At 57.5% G+C, this 20,877-nt stretch overlaps 1 protein-coding gene and 1 pseudogene across 6 annotated transcripts in view; one reads left to right on the forward strand and one right to left on the reverse strand.

Annotated features, from left to right (window-relative positions):
• Nucleotides 1-11,126, reverse strand: part of LOC138829577 (maestro heat-like repeat family member 5) — a 35,336-nt gene extending 24,210 nt beyond the window's left edge. For 5 of the 6 annotated variants that reach the window (XR_011372672.1, XR_011372671.1, XM_070025937.1 and 2 more), the window contains exons 1-7: nucleotides 10,983-11,126; nucleotides 5,265-5,449; nucleotides 4,186-4,331; nucleotides 3,466-3,594; nucleotides 2,114-2,273; nucleotides 1,504-1,547; nucleotides 69-176 (exon numbers count right to left, since the gene is read on the reverse strand). Coding sequence is in view for 4 of the 6 variants with exons in the window: in XM_070025937.1 (XP_069882038.1) it covers nucleotides 69-176; nucleotides 1,504-1,547; nucleotides 2,114-2,273; nucleotides 3,466-3,594; nucleotides 4,186-4,331; nucleotides 5,265-5,449; nucleotides 10,983-10,999 (789 nt within the window). In the remaining 2 variants the exon portion in view is untranslated. The remainder of the gene's footprint in view (nucleotides 1-68; nucleotides 177-1,503; nucleotides 1,548-2,113; nucleotides 2,274-3,465; nucleotides 3,595-4,185; nucleotides 4,332-5,264; nucleotides 5,450-10,982) is intronic. The other variant, XM_070025939.1, reaches the window with a different exon arrangement.
• Nucleotides 11,127-15,040: 3,914 nt separating this feature from the next.
• Nucleotides 15,041-20,395, forward strand: LOC138829557 (uncharacterized protein C8orf90-like; annotated as a pseudogene).
• The last annotated feature ends 482 nt before the right edge of the window (nucleotides 20,396-20,877 follow it).

Below are 20,877 nucleotides of genomic sequence, written 5' to 3' on the forward strand. Positions count from 1 at the left end.
GCCTCGTTCCCTTCTGGGATGTGGATGGAGTGCAGATGTCAGGGGCTGCTGGGGGGAAGGGGGCTCACCTTCTCAGGAGGCTGCTCTTGTGGGGCCCACCCGGGCCTGGTGAGTGCCTCTTGCATCTCCTTGAACCACATGTCTGAGTTCAGGAACTGCCTGGACTTGAGGGCTATCTGTGAGCAGACAGGGGAGGGGCAGGCCGGGCCTGGGCGCTCTCTCTCACCCGAGTGCTGGGGCCGGCACCAGCTCAGCGCCCCAACCCCTGACTTGCTCCTCTGGGTCTCTGGGGTCCAGCTCCCCTGTCTGGCCCTCAGCTCTCCACTGGCCCGGTGGATATGCTCAGAGCACACAGGAAGCCCAGGAGCTTGGGTGGCTGCAGGTCAGGTACCAACTGAGCAAGTCACCAGAACTGGCTGGGGTCCCACGCTGGACAGGTGCCAGGTGCTGTCTGAAGATGGCCCTCGGCAGGAAGGCCCGGGAAGCACACCTGCCGTGCATTCCCAGCAGAATCCCGGGACCGCAAGAGTGACTGCATCAGCATTTTAGGGTGGACTCCTACTTCTAAAGAAGTTCACTGCCAACAAACTCTGTGCTTGTCAGCAGTCACCTGATGCATTTTAAGTCACCATCTCCTGACTACATCAAGAGGCCACCTTGGAGACGGGCCTGAACCTCTAGGTGTGTGTGCTGTGTCCATGTCCTGTAACATCACTGGCCGCCCCCCCCCCCCCCCATGTCTCAGAGTGACCACCCACTTCCCAGGACTTTAACAGCCGGGCATATCCTTGGTTCCTCTACATCCATTGGTGAGCAGAAGTTTTAATTTTGAGGAAAGCAAGGTTGTCATAACTGGCTTCTTTTGGGGGGTAGTGATAACCAAAGTGATGGTGAAGGTGATGATGATGATGAAGGTGATTACTGGTATATGTTATGACAGTGGAAGTGATATTGGAGGTAATAATAATTAAGCAGAGTTTTGCATGGGGCTTCCCCCACATTTGTTAGTGAAGAAACAGAGGGACAGAAATGAAAAGCAGGTCGCTGCAGTTCACCTGCTATGGCCCGTGTCCCTCTGAGGTTTGTAAGTAAGCCTGTCATGGGGCGGAGGGCCAGAGACGGGGCTGACTGACACTTTCTCCATCCACCCCCATCAGCTTCCTTCCTGTGCTGGTCCCGGCTCTGGTCCCTGAATCTCTTCAGGCTTCCCTTAGTCGCATATCCAGCTCTAGGATAGGGGCAAAGCTATTTGTTCTGTGACAAGTGTCTACAGACCGAGATTCAACTCTCACGCTCTCCAGTAACCATCTCTCCGCTTGCCATGCTATTTGCAAACCTCTAATCTGGGGTCTGCCTTCGCACCTCTTTTCCTCTCCTTCTCCCCCTTCTTCCCTTCTACTTATGCCCTGCCCTTTTCTTCCTCCCCCCCCCGCCCGCTTTCCCTCCCCACCCCTCTCACTTCTGAACCCAGCACTGCCCTCTGCTTGCTATTGACCTCCCTACCTGTGCCAGCTGTTCTTCCCAGCGTTTCCTCTGATCCTCGTCCTCTGTGGGAGAAGGAGAGGTTCCAGGACCACCGTCCTCATGCCTGGTGTTGTCACACCTTAGCCCTTATATCTATGTCCTGATACCTATAGCCCTGTTTACAGCCCTCATGTCTACAGTCCCCACACCTACAGCCTGCATACCTACAGTCCTCACGCCTACAGTCTTCATACCTACAGCCCTCATGCCTACAGCCTTGCTTCAGCCTGGCTCCCTGGGAGCAGGCAGGCAGGCAGGAGGAAGATGATCAGGACTGTGTCCCTGTGTCCCTTGCTGTGTGACCCCACATGGCGGCCCGTCTTCCCACTCCCTCCTGGGGTTGTCTACTTCTCTGGGCTCTGCCCAGCACCTACTTGTAGGCAGAGAGTAAATGAATGAACAGACGTGGCAGAAGCGGGGCGGGGCGGGGTGGTGGTGGGGATGGGGGTGGTCAGATACTGTAGCGTTGGGGTGGGTGGGCGCTGGCTGACCCTAGCCTCACACCGACTCGCTGAGCTGGTCTCATCTGCCATGGGTGCTCGGGAGCCCCTCTCTGTAAGCTGTCCGGCCCTCCCATGCCAGTACGCACCCTGAGATGACAGTTTGCTCATCACGTAGATCAGGCTGCGGTGCGGGAAGACACTATTGAGGAGATGCGTCTCCAGCTGCTGGGTCACTGTCTGCCACGAGTGCCGGAAGATGGCCACCAGCACGTGGCTGGCTGCATCCTGGTACACGTCCTCCAGCTCCTGGGCAGGGGCAGGGGCAGCAAGGAAGCCCCAAGTAAGAATAGACTTGCACAGAGTAGCTATATCAACCCATTCTTTTGGAAAGAAAATGGAGGCTGTTGGCATTCCCATGTCTGTGCTTAGACAACAGCTGAAAGTCCCCGGCCGAGGTCACCTCTCCTGGTGGGGACCTCCAGGCTGCACAGGACACGCCACATTCTCCAATCCCTTGTCGCCGTGAATGCCTGTTCAACCTGTCTGCCCACACAGCCAGCCTGGCAAGGCTCCAGTGTCTGGCCCAGCTGAGCAGTTCCTGGCCTGCTTGGGCCTTGGGCCAGGCCAGCCCTGTCCAGTGTGCCCGGAGTGGGGGCGGTCGCTATGCTCCTCTCAGAGAGCACACTGGTGTTTCTCCAGCTCCTTCCCGCTGGTGGAGGCCACGGGGAGGGGCCGCAGGGCTCTGCCCCATTTGCTGATGTCTGCAGGTGCAGGAGGCAGAGGCCCTCCTCCCAGGATCGATCTTCCTGTGACACCAGCAGGCTACGCAGCGGAGTGGCCGCAAGGGCTTCTTGTGGACATGGTGACTTTGATCTGACTTTCGCTTTCAAAAAGCTCTCATCTAAAATCTACATTTAGAGCCAGGTGTGGGTGGCTCACACTGTAAGCAGGAGGCTGAGATCTGAGGATCGCACCATCCTGCTCCATCCTGACCCAGCACAAGAGATCAACGAGGAGGAGGTGATGTGGTTACAGTCCTGGGCCCTTCCTCGGCTGTCACTCGCATCCAGGCCTCTCTGGCTTCCCTGGGGCTCAGGAAACTGGTCACAGCTGCTGCTCACCAGCTGGCGTCTCCCTTAGACAAGTTTCCCAACTGAGCCTTAGTCTCTTCAGTAAAGCGGGGGGCTTATGAGCACCTGTGGGGAGGGCACGAGGCCCATCCTGAGCCTCCCCGCTCACTGCCGCGACACCTGCTGTTCCTATAGCAGAGGCTGAGCACAGCCAGGGCAAAGAGCAAAGAGCCAAGGTCCCGCACCTCAGAGATATGACTATTCTACGGGTGTTGTGCTATCATTCCTGTTACCTACCCTGACCAGCCGTAAGTCTCGAGGCTTTGTCCAGAGCGTCTACTGGCCCCGGTCCTCCATAGCCCTGTGTGCTATGTGGTGCCCATGTTTTGGTTGGGGGCTGGTCCCCAAATGGGGTGTGAGGAACTCACCGTGGATTTGGTCATGTTCTCCAGGGCCAACTGTGTGTAGTATTTTTCCCAGATCTCCCCTAGGGAGTCACTGGCTCCAATGACAGTCTCCAGGACCTGGAGTAGCCGGAACTTGTGCCGGTTGGAGATCTGTGAACAGCAGAAGGGTCCGATGGTGCAGGTGATGTCACGATGTTATGAGGAACATTGGTGCAAGGGGTTCAGGAAGGCCAAGGGAAGGAATCAGAGGGGCTGCAGTTACCATTCACTTGGTGGTAACCTGTGAAGAATGCCTGCCTGCCCACCCGCTGCCCGAATGCAGCAGACCTGAAAGGAGTGTGTCTCTCTCTCCAGATTCAATAGAACTCTATCTTCAAAGGCAAGGCATTCATTTGTCCATCCAACCATCCATCCATCCAGCCAGCCACCCATCCATCCATCCATCCATCCATTTACCTTACTATCTACCCTCCTTTTTCCCCCTTCCCTCCATCCCTCCATCCATATATCCACCCACCCATCCATCCACCCATCCATTCAGTCATGCACACATCCATTCTGAACTAGACGAATCTCTTCCCCACTGTGAGGATCAGAGCCTCTCTCAAGTGGTCTGGGTGTAGCCAGCATGGCTGGCCCACCTTCCCTCCCTTTCCACTCCATACTTCAGCATAGGAGGAGATTACGCTTTGCCCCCAGATTATGCAGCTGCTCTCTGTAGGACCTGGGGTTGGAGCCCACCTCTGGATTGTCTTTGAGGTAGTCGTGGATGGTTTCTAACACCAGGCTGGGGCACCCCTGAGCCATTTTCTTGATCTTCTTGATGACATACTTCAGGTGCAGAGGGTCGGAGCTGTTCATGTCCCGGAGCATCTTGTAGCAGATGGCTGAGGGTGGAGGAAAGGCATAAGGAGGCTGGGCTGTGAGGATGCCACACAGGGCAGCAGGGCTGGCAGGAGGGCAGGGCAGGCTTGGGAATGGCAGCCCTGGGCGCTTGCCCAGGTGGTCCTTGTGGGGTTCAGGATGAGAGCGAGCGCAGATGGTATCTGTCCCAGCAGATACAGGCTATGTTCTTCCATTGCCACCCACTCACACATCCACCCACATTCCCACCCACCATACACTCATCCACCCACGCACCTGTCTATCCACCCACACGTGTCTATCCAACTGTCTACCAACCCAGGTACCTATCCATCTGTTTGTTTATTTTTATATTCATGCACCTACATACTCATAATCCATCAACCACTGACTCTACGTCCATGTTTAAATCTATCCATCCACCATTCATCCATCCATCCATCCATCCACCCATCCATCCACCCATCCATCCATCCATCCATCCACCCATCCATCCATCCATCCACACATCCATCCATCCATCCATCCATCCACACATCCATCCATCCATCCATCCATCCACCATCCACCATCCGTCCACCCATCCATCCACCCTCCCATTCATAAATTCATCTGTATCTTCCTAGCTCTATCCATCTGGTTTTTGAGCCTTCTATCTTCTAGTTAATCCAACACTCCCTGGTGTTTGAACAAAGAGAAAAACATTCCAGAGAGGGGGCCAGGCCTACACTGGGGTTCTGAGACTTGGGTGTATGGGGTGGGGGACCGGGTGTTCAGGTTTTGGAAGGCATATCAAGAGGCAGGACATGCCAAGAGTATAAGGAACCCTGCCGCAAGCTTCCTGTAGCCACACTGCCCGCCGCCCCTGAGTCCCGGAGGGGCCCGCAGCTCTCCTCCGCGGGGATCAGCCAGAGCCCAGCCCCTGCAGGGACCCCGAGCCCGGGGCTGGTGAGCACCTGCATTGTAAGCCTCCTCCATGAACTTCTGATGCTCCTGGGGCACCAGAGCTGCCTGGCTGCTCTTGGACTTGCAGAGCAGGATGGTTGTGGGCTGCGAGCGTCTGTCCCAGCAGACGTAGTCCTCTGGAACCCTCGGCCTGCCCGATGACTCCTGGGAGGACATGTCCAGGTGGGAGGAGGTCCTACAATGGCAGAGGGGCCTTGGGGTCAGCATCTGTGGGCACCTGTATGTGTGCAGAGGCTGGGGACATGCACACGTGGCAATGTCCTTCCACGTGGCCGCCCTTCTGTCCAGTGGCCTGGCTGGGTCCCGGGGGGGCAGGGCCGGGCTTGAGGCCTTGGCCATGCAGAGTAGACAGTGCTGCCTGGTGCCTGGCGGGGCCTGGCTTCCCGGCAGGGGGTGACAGGCAGGTGTGGGGACATGGGGTGCTTGGGGTGCATGTCTCTCGCTCTTACTGGCATGGGGGCACTTAGGGCCTGGCTCTTCAGGCTGGTACAGGGCCCGCCTGTCCCCCTCTGGCTGCCCAGGTGTCCTGGGGGCTGTCGAAGGAGAAGAGGTGACTGTGGGAGAAGGTGGGGCAGGTGTTAAGGCTGTGCCCCCCTGCCCTTGCTCCCCCTCCTGAGAATGTGGGGAAAGGGTTCCTTCAGACCGAGACAGAGGGGGTTCTGGGGCAGCCACCAGGCCAGCTCCCACACTCAGCTCTTACTTCACCTGCTCCTGGGGGTGAATCCTGTGTAGGAAACCTGGGGTACTCCAGTGAATGGAGATGAGGTGGAGATGATGTGGCGTTTCCAAAGGTTTACCTTTCATCCGTGAGGAGTCATCACTGGGACCCCACCAATGGGTCCCCATGCCACCCGGGGGCAGTCCTCAGACCCCGCCCATGGTCCTGTGCCACCAAGAGGAGAGACCTCAGACCCTGCCCATGGTCCTGTGCTACCAAGAGGAGAGACCTCAGGGACCCCAAGCCCAGGGCTGGTGAGCACCTGCATTGTAGGCCTCCTCCATGAACTCAGACCCCAGACCCCCTCACCAGGCCTCAAGGGGCCTGTGGGGCTCATGCTTCCCAGTCCCACAAATGATGCACGATGCCAATGCTCCCAGCCACAGCTGAGAACCAGGATCAGATTCACATTCTGCCTTAGGCAAGTCAAAAATGCACGTGAATGTGTGTGCCTATGAGTGTGAGCATGCGTGAGAGGGCGTGAGGACGTCTTTGTGTGCCCGTGAAGGTGTGTGTAAGCTCTGTGCAACTGAGCATGTGCGTGTGTGACCGCGTGTGAGAGGGTGTGAAGTGTGAGGGCATCAGTGTCGGGGGGAGGACCAGGCAGTGAGTCTGAAAGCCTGAGCATGTGTCTGCCTGCTCCCCAGTTGTGGTGGAAACCAGAAATGCACAGATAGGAGACTCCGAGTTCCCAATCACAGCGAAACAGAATTGCCCCAAAACCCACGAGAAGGGGAAGTCCAGAAAAAGCCGAAGGGAAGAGTCGCATGGAAGGGAGGAAGGAGGACAGCAGGTTCTTGAGGGAACAGAAGGGGACACAGACAGGGAGACACGCGCCACCTGCCACACCCAGACAACACCCTGCACACAGCAGGAGGGACAGAGCGTGCCACCCTCCTGTGACCCCTCCGAGTCCACCCCAGGCCTGCTGGGCGGCCGGTGCTGGGGGTGGCTGTTCAGAGGCTGCGCTCCAGGTGCGCATGGAGAAATGGTGAACACAAAATATTTCTCAATGTTCTCCAAGTAGAAAACAAATGATGCTATAGATTTATAACAAACACAGCAACACAGCACAAGGCCAGAGAGAAACTGATCTGAATGTTAAGATGTTTTGTGTTCTAAGGGGCACTACCCAGCACTGCATGCTACGAACTTTCTCCGATGGCCAAGAGTAAAACAACACCAAATACAAACAAATCCAACAGAGGACAGGGATGAAGACCCTATCTTATCAAATGAGGCACTCTAACGATAAATGACTTGAAGGCCACAAACAGAGAGACCCAGGTGTCACTGCCCATAAGCAAGATACGTGTGCTACACACACAGTGGCACACCTGTAATCCCAGCACTGAGAAGGAAGGTCTCAAGTCTGAGGCCAGCCTGGGCTCCAAAGCAAGACTGTCCCATAAATAAATAAAAGAGCAACAACAACAAAGCACAGCGGATACCAGTTGACTAAAAACAAGAGACTGGAAAAGATATTCATATAGCCCCCTACCCACAATCTCAGAAAACTGATATTGCTTTGTTCATATCAAATGAGACATTTTAGATTAAATACTATGACAGCCATAAAGGAGTAATTTATCAAGATGATAATCATTATAAAAGCTCATGCACGGCCTAGCAGGACCTCACAGTACACAAAGCAAAGAGTGCAGGTCCAGAGAAGAAGCGGACAGACACATCAGCAGCCACAGCGGGAAATCTCAGTACCACTTTCTGGCAATTGGTGAAGTTGGGGAAGAGATAACCCCGAAGGACACGAGGGACAATGTCAGGTGTTCCGTGCTGCTGGAACTCTCCATCGGGAAAAACCATGTCCTTTTGGATGCTTGGCACATATAGGGATAGGCCAAATTGTCTGCTGTAAAAGGCCAACTAAGTTTGTAAAAATTCAAGTCAAATAAGAACAATTTCCAACCCCCATGGAATTAATTTAGAAGTCAGTAACAGTGAGGTGGGACATTCCTGGGACCTGGAGACAAAATGTTGTATTTTCAAATAACCCAAAGGTCAAGAAGAAGTCACCGAAAGGGAAATATCTTCAATGGGACAAAACAGAAACTAAAATGTCCTGGAGGAAAAAATTAATAGTCTTAAACACAAACTAAAAAAAATGCAAGTCGGAAAATGATGACTTAGAATCCCACCTTTAAAACAAACAAACAAAAAAGACAAATTAAAGTCCAAGAAAGAAATGAATAAAACGAAAACAGAAACACCAAGGAGCCCAAAGCTTGTTGATACGTGAGGTCGCCTGCCCGGCAGCATTTATTGGACAAAAAAAAAAAAAAAAAATCAAAAACAAAAGAGGAGATAAAATACTAATATAATGCAAGAGTGGTTCATTATTACAATAATAAGGAAACAGTATAACATAACCTTAGGGCAAAAACACTGACAACTCATACAAATTCCTTAAGGCTACAACTCACCAAACCTCATCTAAGACTTAAGTTGCAAGAATAGTACGAAAATTACTCTCCAAAATACTTTGCAGAAACAATAGGGTCTGGATTTTAGCAACTGTTGGAAGAAGGAAAAAAAATCATACAGATCCTACACAACTCTTCCAGAAGAGAGAGGAACCACACCAGCTAATTCCACGAGGTAGATGTTCCTGACTCCAGAATCACACAACATCCCAAACAAGACACAGAGCCATCAGCAGATATAATTGTTTGTTTGTGGTGCTGGGGATTGAATCAGGACCTCCTACACCCTAGGCAATCATCGTGCGTACTGTGAGCTTCATTCCAGCCCCACACGATGTATTTTTTTTTTTTTTTTTGGGTCCGGTCATGGGGCCTGAACTCTGGGCTTGGGCGCTGTCCCTCAGCTCTTCAGCTCAAGGCTAGCGCTCTACCACTTGAGCCACAGTGCCACTTCCGGCTTTTTTCTTTTTGCTTATGTGGTGCTGAGGAATCAAACCCAGGGCCTCGAGCATGCAAGGCAAGTGCTCTACCACTGAGCCACCTTCCCAGCCCGAACACACGATGTATTTTTGTGGGGGACCTTACTGGAGTTTGAACTCATGCTGGCTAGGCAGGGGCTCTGTCACCTGAGCCACACCTCTAGATTGGCATTTTGCTGGTTAACTGGAGAGGGAGTCTTTCAGATTTTTCTGCCTTTTCTGGCTTCAAACTGTGGCCATCCAGATTCCAGCTTCCTGAGTAGCTAGGATGAAAGGCGTGAGCCTCTGACACCTGGCTGGCCACTAGTTTTGATAAAGGTGAAAAACAGAATTCCATACACGGTACCACAACAATGGGATCTGCACATGCTAAAATAAGCCCCCAGTCATCCTTTGAAAACATGCTCACTCAAAATACAGCACACTGCTAAAGGAAAAACCTACACTCTGGAAAATTCTGGAAGGAAACAGGAGAGAAATCTTTGTGACCTTAGTGACACAAAGAATTTTTTAGATGTGACACGAGAAGCGTTGCCCATTAAAGAAAGAAATGAATACACTCGATTTAATAAAAATGTTAAAAAGTGTGCTTTTTGAAAGATAGCCTGGAAAAATGAATAGACAAGCTGTGGACTTTGAGGAAATGATTGCAAGTCACACGTCTGATAAAGGATTATATCCAGAACACAAAGACGTCTTAAAACCAAGCTAGCCAGGTGTGGCAACTTGAGCCCATCATCCGGGCTGTTTGGAAAGGTGGACGTGCTGGGGATCAGGATTCAAGGGAGGCCTGGGCTGAAAAGTTTGCAGGACTCCCTCTTGACTGGTGGTGGGCATGGCGGCACTTGTTAACCCTGTTATGGGAGGAAGCACCATTGCTGGGAACAGGTACACACCTGCCATCCCAGCAGTTGAGCCAAGGCACAAATAGGAGGATTGCAGCCTGGGCATAAAAGCAGACCCTACTTCAAAAACAATAAGGCGAGCCAGGCACCAGTGGCTCACACCCATAATCCCAGCTACACAGGAAGATGAGATTTGAGGATTGTGGTTTGAAGCTAGGCTGGGTGGGAAAGTCCATGAGACTCTTACCTCCAATGAACCACCAGAAAACCGGAAGTGGGGCTGTGGCTCTAAGTGGTAGAACGCTAGCCTTGAGCACAAAAGCTCAGGGACAGCACCAAGTCCCTGAGTTCAAGCCTCAGGACTGACACAAAAAAGGCAAAAAGGCAGTGTGAGCTGGGTGCTGGTGGCTCACGCCTGTAATCCTAGCTACCCAGGAGGCTGAGATCTGAGGATCGTGGTTCAAAGCTAGCCCAGGCAGAAAGTCTTTGAGATTCTTATTTCCAATTAACCACCAGAAAACCAGAAGTGGCTCTGAGGCTCCAGTGGTAGCGCGCTCGATGTGAGCTGAAGAGCTGAGGGACTGCGCCCAGGCCCAGAGTTCAAGCCCCACAACTGGAATAAAAAAGGAAATGCGGCTCAAGTGGTAGAGGACCATCCTAATAAGCACCAATCTTGAATTCAATTTGCAGTACAAAAACAAATCAACACCAAATCAACCCAAATCACAAGCATCTGAACAAAACACAGGTAACCACTACGCAGAAACACCAAGCCCGGGGAGGGAAGGTGCAGCATGGGTGTTCACTCGCAGTCCTGGCGGGCTTTGTGGCCCCGCCCTGGTACTAAGGAGTTAGAAGCTGAACACCTGTGGCTGTGGGCCTCGGTCTGGGCGTTGGCTCAGGCACAACTTCCACCTGCACAGATGTGGAGCAGTGGCTTGATTTATGAAAGCAACAAACAGAAGGCTGCGGTGTCCTTCTGGGAGCCCCCCTTCCCACTCCCCCCACCGGAACAGCTACGAAAACAAACCACCTACAGCACAGCCTGTCCCGAAGTGGCCCAGCCCCAGCCTCGGGCCTGGCAGCCAGGAACTCACAGCACTCATTTCCAGAGTGCCAGAGCCCTGAACTTACAATGAAGACCATCACTGGGAAGGAATCACGTGGTCCCGGCCCCAGCCCACCCCAGCCCACCCCTGAGGCCGGGGCAGGAGCCTGGGCCGACCTGGGATTGTCCGCCATGGCTGGTGAGGTCCCCTCACCCGAGGTGAGGCTGGGTGGCCTCTTAAAATGCTGTCTGTCCAGGTGGGGTGCACAGCGGGGGGCCCGCGGAGCCCGACCTCATCCCTGGCACAAAGCGCTGTCCTCATACCCGGCGGGCCAGGTCTAGCTCTGGGTATTGTCCCTCTTTTGCCCTGGCCTGCTCTGACCTCACTCTGAGCTCACAATGAGCTCCAGTACCCATGGCGCCCTTCCTAGGACATGTCTGTTGGGGTGGGGTGCCCGAGGGAGTCCCCCCCACCCGCCCCGTCCACTGCCTCCTCCTCTGGGACTCGGCTGCCCCTGGCTGAGCGCAGGAGGTGCCCCCCCTTGCATGTGGGGCTGAGGGCAGCCACCCCAAATCACAGCCAGCCCACCCTGCCCCACCTTTGTGACCTGGTGCTGGACACAGCCCCTCTGTGCCTCAGTCTCCCTATCTGGAAAATGGGGGCCTAGCTGCCAACTCCTAGGCTGCGTAGTGAGGGGATACAGAACCCCAGCAGTGCCCAGCGGGCAGGGGACTGTGATTCCCCGTCCCAGCAAGGCCTCTCCAAGGTGACAGCGCTGTGGCTGTGCGGGCTGGTGCCTGGTGGGGCAGAGGTGGTGGAGGACTAGTCTGCTGGGCCCCAGACACTGAGTCCCGACCGCCTGTGCTCCAGGGCGCTCCTCTGTGAGCAGGTCCTGCAGGGATCTACCTTAGTCTCTGTGTCTGTGGGGAGGGAGAAGAGTCCTATGCGGGCAGGCGCCTGTTCTGGAGGGGGCGGCTCCACCCTTCCCTGGGGCCCAAGGTGGAAGGGACTCTGATCCTGGGCCCTCCACTGTCCCGATGTCCTGTCCAGTTCATGCCTGAACCTCAGTGAGGCAGATTTTCTCAAAGAAAACACATTTTAAAGTCAGGAGAAGTTTCCAGTAAGTCACAGGCCCGAGAACTAAGTGAGCTGAGCTTCGTGGAGGCTGGACGCGGGAGAGGGCTGCGCGCATGCTCTGGGGTGGGAAGGGGCCAGTGGGACACCCACTGAGGCCTGGTCTGCCCTGCCCAACCCCACCCCTCCCCTCCCCTGAAGAGCCCAGGCCAGGCAGGCCGCGCTCCAGTCTCCCTGCAAATCACTCAGGAACCAGTGAGCACCCCCACCTCTGCTGGACATAGGCTGCCGGCTTCGGGTCACCTAGAAACCAGATGCGCTTGCTGTGCTGGTGTTGGAGAGGGTCATAAACCAGCCCAGGTTACCCAGGGGCCAGGCCCAGGTCCCTAAACAAGTCAGGGTGAGGAGCAGGCCCACACCACCTGGTACCCTCTTCCCCAGAGATCTGGGCGGACCCCTCCCACCCTGCCTCCCGTCCCACCAGCCTGGCTCCCCGCTCACCTCCCCCCGCGGCCGGCAGGTGGTGCTGTGGGCCCAAACAGGACTGGTGGCCGAGGGCGCCGTGGGAAGAGGTGTGGGCCTAGGGCCGGGCAGAGCCCCTGTGGTGGCCCTGCTGTACCTCCTTCCCACCAGCCGGCAGAGGGGGCATCGTGGGCTGCAGGCCTGGCATCCGGCCACCGCAGGGCAAGCCTGGACAGGCCGGGCACTGGAGTTGGCTGTGGTGCCTCTGTACAGCTCTTCCTGCCCCCCGCCCCCCCGCCCAGGTAGTGCCCTCCTCCTCTCTAGGAAACTCGTGGCACTCTCTTATCCCCGGAGGCCGGCCCGGGCATCTCCTCTGTGAAGCCTTCCCGGATTCCTCGAAGCTACTTTGGTGCTGATTGTGCTGTGGGTGCTAAGCACAGGACCCCTTGGGGAAGTTGACAGAGGGTGGGGGCACTGTACACACCCGCTGGCCAGGACAGGAGGGGCTCTGTGTACCTGTGTCTGTCCTCCAGCTGGTCCCACCACCGACTCCTCCCCGGGGGACATGAGGATCCCCTCTGACCTAAAATGAAGACTGGAAATGATCAGACTCTTAGAAGAAAGCCAGAGCACAGGCGAAACCCAAAGCACAAGCGAATAATGCAGAAATACCCAGGGAGACAACAACCGGCAGGGAACCCAGCCTGCAAAAGCTGGAAGGAAGCATTGACAAACCCCATTTCTGCCAGGGGTCAACAGGCAGAAGGCAGAGGAAGCCACCGCACCTCCAGGGAGACAGCACAGCAACCCGTCAAAGAGGGGCGGACGGCAGAGCTGACACTTCTCCAAACAAGACAAACAGCCGACGGGTCCATGGACAGGCGGTCCACGGACAGGCACCCGGCATCACTCACCACCTGGGAAGGAAGATGAGGTCGAACCGCGGTGAGACATCACTTCTCACCTGTGAGGATGCTATAATAAAACAAACGGCGAGACCAACAAACACACAAGGCAAAGGGACACGTGCAGAGGGAACCCTCCCGTGGTAGGGCCATAATATGGAGGGGCAGGTATAGAAAAATGAACACTAGCAATCTCACCCCTGGGCAGATATCTAGAAGGATCAGGAGCAGGATCTAGACTCTGAGACTCCAGCGCAATCACCAGCCAGCACACAGAAGCAGCCTCGTGCTCCTCTTGGGATGAGTGGAGACGGGAAAGGGAGACAGGCACCAGTGGAGCATTCCCAGCCGAGAGGGAGAGCTGCCGCACTGAGCATTATTGGGCCCAAAGGCACAGGGCTCCATCAACAAGGCAGCCATGGCAGCCAGACACAGCCCAGTCGTATGTCTACAATAAACCCAGTCTTCTCTCTCAGTAGCAGATCGAGTCCCGTCTCAGCCTTGCTGTCCTTGGGCTTGGGGCACGTAAACTCGTTCCATCCGGGTGGGAAGTGTCATGGGTGGGGCATTGAATTGGCCAGGCTGAGCTCATCTTAAACCCTGAATCTTCTCTCCAAGGGCCTACTTCTTGTTAGCTCCTTTCTGTTGTGTGCCAGTATTGGGATTTGGACTCAGGATTCTTGGTCCACCAGCTTGCTGGCTGGTGCTGTACCACCAGGCCACATCCCCAGTCTTTCATTTTGGCAGATAATTGCAGATAAGTGTCTTTCAGACTTTTCTGCCCAGGCTGGCCTTGGAATACAGGCCTCCAGATCTCAGCCTCCTAAGCAGCTAGGACTGTAGGTGTGCACCACAAGCACCAGCTGGACCCCTGTACTTTCCTACCACCTCAGCAAGGCTGTTTCCAGTTTCATGGAGAAGGAAACTGAGGCTCGTGGTGTTAATAGATATCCAGGCCACAGTGAGCAACGGCCCTGCTCAGGGCCCCAGCCTCTGCCACCTCCTCTCCACAGTGTACCCCAGCCTGGCTGAATGTGTCAGAGATGGACTGTGGATCATTTGGGGAAAGGGACGTCAGTCCTCCCCTGGGGCTGAGGGGACCAGAGGAGGTGCTTGAGGAAGGGAGGGGAGAATCAGAGTGATCCCGGAGTGTCTCCATGGTAACATGGCCTCTTCACCTCCTGCTTTGTGGAGCCCAGAATCTCAGTGGAGCACCAAGGCCTGGGCTGTGGCCCTGGGCTCAGAGGTGGGCAGTGTGTAGCTTGGGCTGAGGCCCTGGACTCAGATACACTCAGGTCCTCAGGACACATGGAGTCTGGGACGCTAGGCAGATGACTTCCTGGTGGGCTGGAGCTGGGAGGCAGCATGGAGGCGGCAGGTGGCTGGCCGTGGAGGGTGTGCTCATTGCCTGCAGAGCCCTGTGCAGCGGTGTGGAGGTGTGGAAATGAGGGGTGAGCAGCCCCAGTGGTGCACAAATCCCCTTCCTACCACAAGGCTGCAGTATCAGTCAGCGTGGCTGCAGTAACAAAACACCCCAGCAGTCCTTAGGGCCTCATGCCAGGCAGGAGCTTTACCACTTGAACCACACCCCAGCCTTTTTTGCTTTATTTTCTGGATATGATCCTGCACTTTTGCCCAGGTCTGGCCTCCGACTGTGATCCTCCTACTCACAGCCTCACACACGGCTGGGATCACAGGTGTGAATGACCATGCCCGGCCCTGGGTGGGGTCCCTTTAAGCTCAAGGTTCTTTTTTCCACAGAAGGCCCTTCCGGTCTCCGGGGCAGCCAGACTAACAGAAGCCTTGGCTCTCTCCCGCTGACATGGCTTCCCCCTGCTCTGGGGACCTCAGCCCCACAGGTTTGCCCCCTCCTCCCATCACGACAGGTGAGCCGTGTGGGTGGGGTGGCGGGGGTCCCAGGGCCTCTGGCCTCTGAGCTTGTGGGGTCAGGGAAAAGCCAATGATCTCTCAGCAGGGGCTCTGCCCAGTCACACCCGCATAGCATACCTAGCAGCGGGCGGGGCCAGGTGTGAGCATCAACCCAGCTCCCTCCCCAGGGACCCTCCTGCTCTCCCAGGGGATACGGTCCCCCCCACCTGGCCTTCCACGTGTGGCTCAGGCCTCAGGTCCCAGCCTTCTGGGGACACTGCCCTCCCTGCTCCCCGCCTCCCCGCTCCCCGCCCCTCTCTCCCTCCACTCACCGCATCGAGCCCTTCCTCACCCTGACTCAGGCCCCTGGGTTCCTCTCTTCCAAGTTCTCCCTCGGTGGCTCTCAGGTGCAGTCCCCCCACTCCCTGCTGCCTGGCTCTGCTGCACATGCCCTCCCCAGCCCCCCCCCCCACAGGCCCCAGGGCTGCCACCCTTGCCTGCACCTGTGCGGCGGGCACAGCAGGGTTCTCTTCTTCCGTGGCTGGCACCTGGCATCTCCACTAGGTGGGCTCCCTGCCACTCCTGCCCACCCTCTCCTAGAAACAGCCTGGCACTGCCTCTCTTTGTCCCCTCCCCCGCCTGAGCCACCATTCAGACACGGGGCAGCTGAGAGGGGCGGGCAGGGCCGGCAGAGTCCAGAGTGCCCCTAAATCAGCCAGCAGAGGGGCGCAGGGGGCCAGGTGTGGGGTCCCCCTGGGGAGGGGGTATGGAGAGTGATGGGAGTGGGTGACACCACTGGGGAGGTGCTGGGAAACAAAACTGCTGCCCTCTGCCCTGGCCAGGCCAGCGGGGGGGGGGGGGAGGCGGCACAGGAACCTGGGGGGAGCTGGTCATGTGCCTATCCTGGGTCTCATCAGTGGCGGCCTGAGTGCTGACCTCAGACCAGCAGCGAGGAGGCCCCGGGTGACCTTGACCGGAGCCGCGCTGGGGAAGGGCTGGGAATGGAAGCCTGATTGGAGTGGGTTCAAGAGCAAATGGGAGGCAAGAACGGGAGTGGTGAGGAGCAATGACCTTTTGGCAGAGTTTTGCTCTAAATGAGGAGCAGGGAAGTAGGGCAGGGCGAAGAGGGAGTGGGGTCGAGAGGGAGGACGCAGCAGCGGGCTTTTATGCTGATGGGATGGCCGAGGCCAGGCAGACGGACCGGCCAGGGGAGGGAGGACGAATGAACGGGAGGATGAGTGGATGCAGGATGGCTGGCTGGGAGCGGGTGGGTGGCAGGGGGGAGGGCAGGGCGGGGTGAGGTGTGGGAAGGACGCTCCAGGGCCCGCCCTGGTGGCCTCAGTGTCAAGGACAGAGAAGGGCAGTGGAGTCTCCCTCGAGCCTGGCCCCAGCTCCTCAAAGACTCCAGCCTGAGTGGGAATCATTCTCACCCCCTCCCCCACAGCTGCCCTCACCTGGACCACTGGCCTGAGACTCACTGGCCTCCTGCTGCCCCCTAAGTCTGCAGGACCAGGACCAGCCCAGCCTCCCCTGGAGCTGTCCTCTTGTGCCCAGGGCCGAGACGGGGCATGGGGACCAGCCACAACTTCCCTTTTATTTTCTTTTTTGTCCGTTGTGGGGCTTGAACTCAGGGCCTGGGCTCTGCCCCTGAGCTTTTCCACTCAAGGCTGGCCCTCTACCACTTGAGCCACAGCTGTACTCCTGCCTTTGTTTCTGAATAGTTTCCTGGAGACAAGGGATCCTCAGATCTCAGCCTCCTGAGTGGCTAGGATCACAGACTTGAGGCACAGTGCCTGGTTGTGGGTGTCATTTTCTAGAAGGGGAAACTAAGGCCCATGGGTGGTACAGGAATCGTTCTGGCTCTCACAGCTGCAGGAAAGATGCCAGCCAGGCATGCTGACTGCCCAGTGTGCACAGACCCCGCACGGGACTGGCTGCCCGGTGCGCAGCGGGGGGTGGGGGGTGGGGCTGGGGGCGGCCCGGGGTGGACATGCAGCAGACAGCTCGTGGCCGCTCGGGATGCAGCCTGTCCAGGGGACATCTGTCCATCCTGTGGTTCTGGGCCTGGCCTTACTATGGCCCGCTGCCAGGTGGCCTTTACCCCTGGGTGGTCTTCTCTTTTCACCCCCCATGCCGGGAGGCTCTTTCCAGATGCCCTCGGAACGCCGAGGGCCCAGCTGACCGTCCCCCCTCCGCCCCGCCAGGCCCCGCGGCGCCGCAGGGCCCCGAGCCCTGCTTCCCGGACATCTACGGCGGGGACGCGCGGCGCTGGGAGGCGCACTTCCGCGGCATCGGGCGCGCCTACCGCGCGCTGGGCAAGGAGGACGACTTCGCCATCCGCGTGCTCACCGAGGACTTCACGCTGCCCTTCCCGTTCGCCTGGCCCCCGGGGCCCGAGCCGGCCCTCGGGCCGCTCTTCTACGACCCGCGCGACCGCACGGGCTTCGACTTCCTGCTGCGGGGCCCGGGCGCCGCGCCGCCCGCGCTGCTGCGGCCCCTGCACGCCACGGCGCAGGCGGCCGAGCGCAAGCGGCGCCTGGAGCGGCTGGCGCTGAGCTACGCGGGCGCGGGCGCGGGGCCGCCGGGCCTGCTGCTGCTGGCGCCCGGCCCCGAGCCCGGCCGCCCCGCCTGGCCGGCGACCCCGGCCCACGACAGCGAATAAAGCCCCGGCCTCGGTCCTGAGCCTGGCGCGCGTTCTGCGGGGGGCGCCGGGGTGTGGGGTAGGAGGGTGGACCGCGCGTGGCCTGCGCCGCACTTGGGCGACGCCGAGGGACCTGGCCAGGGGAGCCCCGGGCGGATTCGTCCTCAGCTCCCACCACCCGATGGGTCCCCGGGCCCCAGCTGCAGGTTGGCACGGGATTTCCTGGATCCCAGGGAATGGGCCCGTCTCAGGCCCGCTCCCCGCAGCGCCCCCCCCCATCCCCACGAGGGTCGAAGACTTTGCCAAGGCAAAATGGCTCCCGTGAGCCTCTGTACCCCTCCGCAGGAGACAAACCCTAGGCAGAGGCTGCTGCCCATGGCAAGCCCGCACTGCTGACCTGAGGCTTGCTTCTTGATCAATAGGACACCAGGCAGGGAGGCCATGTGCAGGCCTTACAGAAGGACCCACCTGTGTCCTGCTGGGGCGTGGGGTCCCAGGTGTGCAGGGGACCCCAGGGTCGGGTGCGGAAGAAGCAGAGGCCGCACCATCACTCAGACACAGACAGAATCAGAGCCTTTGTGTCTGTGTTTGCTCCCCTCCCCTGGAATCTAAAGTGATCCACAGCTGCATGGCAGTGGAGAGCAAAGATTTCCCAGGTCCTCGCTGAGGACCAGAAGATGAGGATGTGGATGGAGGTGGTGGAGGTGCTGTGACTGGCCACCGCTGGGCCCTGGGCCCCGCCCGGGCCTCCTTTCCCCTGTGGACTTGTCCGTGGAATCTAATGAAGATGTGGGGATCACACAGAACTATCCAGGCGTCCGCCGCCACCGGCAGGCAGCCGCCATCACAGCATGGGGTGTTATGTGTTATCTGGTATGTTGGTTATTTGGGCTCACAGACTCAACATCCAGCCCAACAGGTTTATTTGGGGGTCACCCTCCTGGACAGGGCAGCAAGAAGCAAGACAGGCTGGCATGCAGGTCATCTGCTGTGGGCCTTTGGGAGACGTGGCGAACAGCCTCCACCACGGAGCGACAGGAAGCCAGCTATGACTCCCTGCGAGTCACTGTCAGGGGTGCTGGAGGTCAGCTTGTCCTGGGGGCGGGTGGTGAAGCTTCTGCCTTCTGGAAGGTGGCATTATCAGTGACCATTTAGCAATGTACATCAATTTCACAGACTCATTTTATGAGGGTGATAGCACAAATTTGGAGCCTGTGTCATTTTGAAAACTTCATTTTTCTAGAAGTTGTATTTTCAAAGTTGCTCTCCAAGGTGTGAGTGGGTGGATGTGACAGATGAGAAGCGAGGCCTGGGGTCCTTCCCCACCACTAGTCTGAGAAGCCTTGCTGTGGAGACCAGGAATTGGATCGGAAATCAGCCTCAGGAATGCAGGAAGGAAGAGTAGGGACCCCTTTTTAAGCAGGATGACAGGGTAAGGGTGAGGGCTAAGGCTTCCTGGGTTCTGTAACTGGGGTGTCTAGAAGTAAATGAGCTTCGGGGAAGGTTTGATCCGGGGCTCAGTTTGCACGAGGCCCTGTCTTTCACCGTCCAGTGACGCCCGCGGCCCGGCTTCCCCAGCAGCGGCCGCAGGAGCGAGGCCCCTGCCGCGTAGTCTCCTCACCCGGGGCAGGATCCGCACTGGCTTCCACAAAATGTCTCAGAAGGAGCAGCCGCCTGCCTGCGGGCCCAGGCCAGAGGCAGTGCACCAGGAGGAGGGGAAGAGAAGATAGGGGCGGGCCCCAGCTAGGGAGTTCTAGGGTTGGGCCTTAGTGCCTTCGTGTGAGGCACAGTCTGGCACCTGCTCTGTGCTGTGGGGTATGGGTGCCAGTGTCCAAGGATGGGAGTTAGTCCCTGCTTCAAGGAGCTCTTGCTCGGGGACTTGGCAAGCATCCTGAAAGTACCCCGCTGCTGGCTGCTGGACCCCCCCCCCCCCCCCCGCCCCTCAGCACACAGGCAGGGCTCCCATTGCCCTTTATGCCATCGCCGCTAGGAGGCTCACAGCACAGTAGCTCTAGCTCCTTCAGGCACCACCCGTAGGGGGGCTTTGGCCCTCCTCCCCCTCATGTTGGCCCCTCCAGCTGCCCAGCTTCCAGGATCGGGTGTAAGAACAAGACTTCAGCTATTCAGGAGGCAGAGTGAGAGGTTCAGAGTCAGCCCAGACAGAGAGTTATGAAGCCCCCATCACAATAAGCACACCTGGCATGTCACCTCCGGCCAAGAATCTTAGGTAGAAGGAACCACAGGCCAAAGCAGGAGACCCTATCTGAAAAATCACCTCAAGGAAATAAAAAGGATTAGGGCTACCAGAGTACCTGCCTAGCAAGTGTATGGTCTTGAGTTCAAACCCAATACCACCGTTTAAAGAACAACTGGAGGATGCCTTCCCGGAGCCACTGAGCCCGGCCTGGGGGAAGCGCCTTCCTTCCTTCCTGCTGACTGGCCCCAGGACTCTGCCATGGCCCCTGCAGCTCCAGGAGGCAGGGGTGTGTGTGTGGAGCACCCAGAGGCTGCACCGGGCCAGCTGCAGGGTGACCTGAGGGGCCAAGTGCCCCGGTGTCGCAAGGGGACAGTGCTGGACCTGACCCTGGCTCTCGGCATCCTGACCGCGCCCTGTGCCCAGGACTCTCGCGGGGGCTGAGCAGAGGCTGGTGAATGGTGGGCTCCTCCCCTCGGTGTCCAGGCACTGCCGGGGGAGGGGGGGGAGGGGGAGGGGAGCAGAGCTGGGCCTGAGTGCTCTGCCCCCCACCCGCCTCCAGGTGGCTTTGTGACCTTCCATCTGGATAAGTGGGTCCCTCTTTGATTCCCTGGACTGCCGGGAGTCGGGGGGAGGCGCCCCCATCCCTCGCCTGTTCCTCCAGCTCCTCGGTAATAGACTCTAAGGAGGAGCAAAGATGTTTAATTAATTGCAATTACAATCTTCAAAGGAAGCCCAGAGTTGAAAGTTGTTCTAATTACTGTTGTATCAACCAGCTCCCCATGTTGATTGTGTTAGACTTTCTGATGGAGGAGTCATTGTGTATATGCAAGGACCCACTTCGTGCCCCCCACCCTCGAAAAGGTGCCAGAGAGCGGGGCTGGAGTGGAGTGGGGGCTGGGGCTGGTGGGGGGCTGCTGCCTGGG

The sequence above is a fragment of the Dipodomys merriami genome, unplaced genomic scaffold (assembly GCF_024711535.1).
Source record: "Dipodomys merriami isolate MVZ:Mamm:240054 unplaced genomic scaffold, mDipMer1.0.p SCAF_174, whole genome shotgun sequence".
Lineage (NCBI taxonomy): Eukaryota > Metazoa > Chordata > Mammalia > Rodentia > Heteromyidae > Dipodomys > Dipodomys merriami.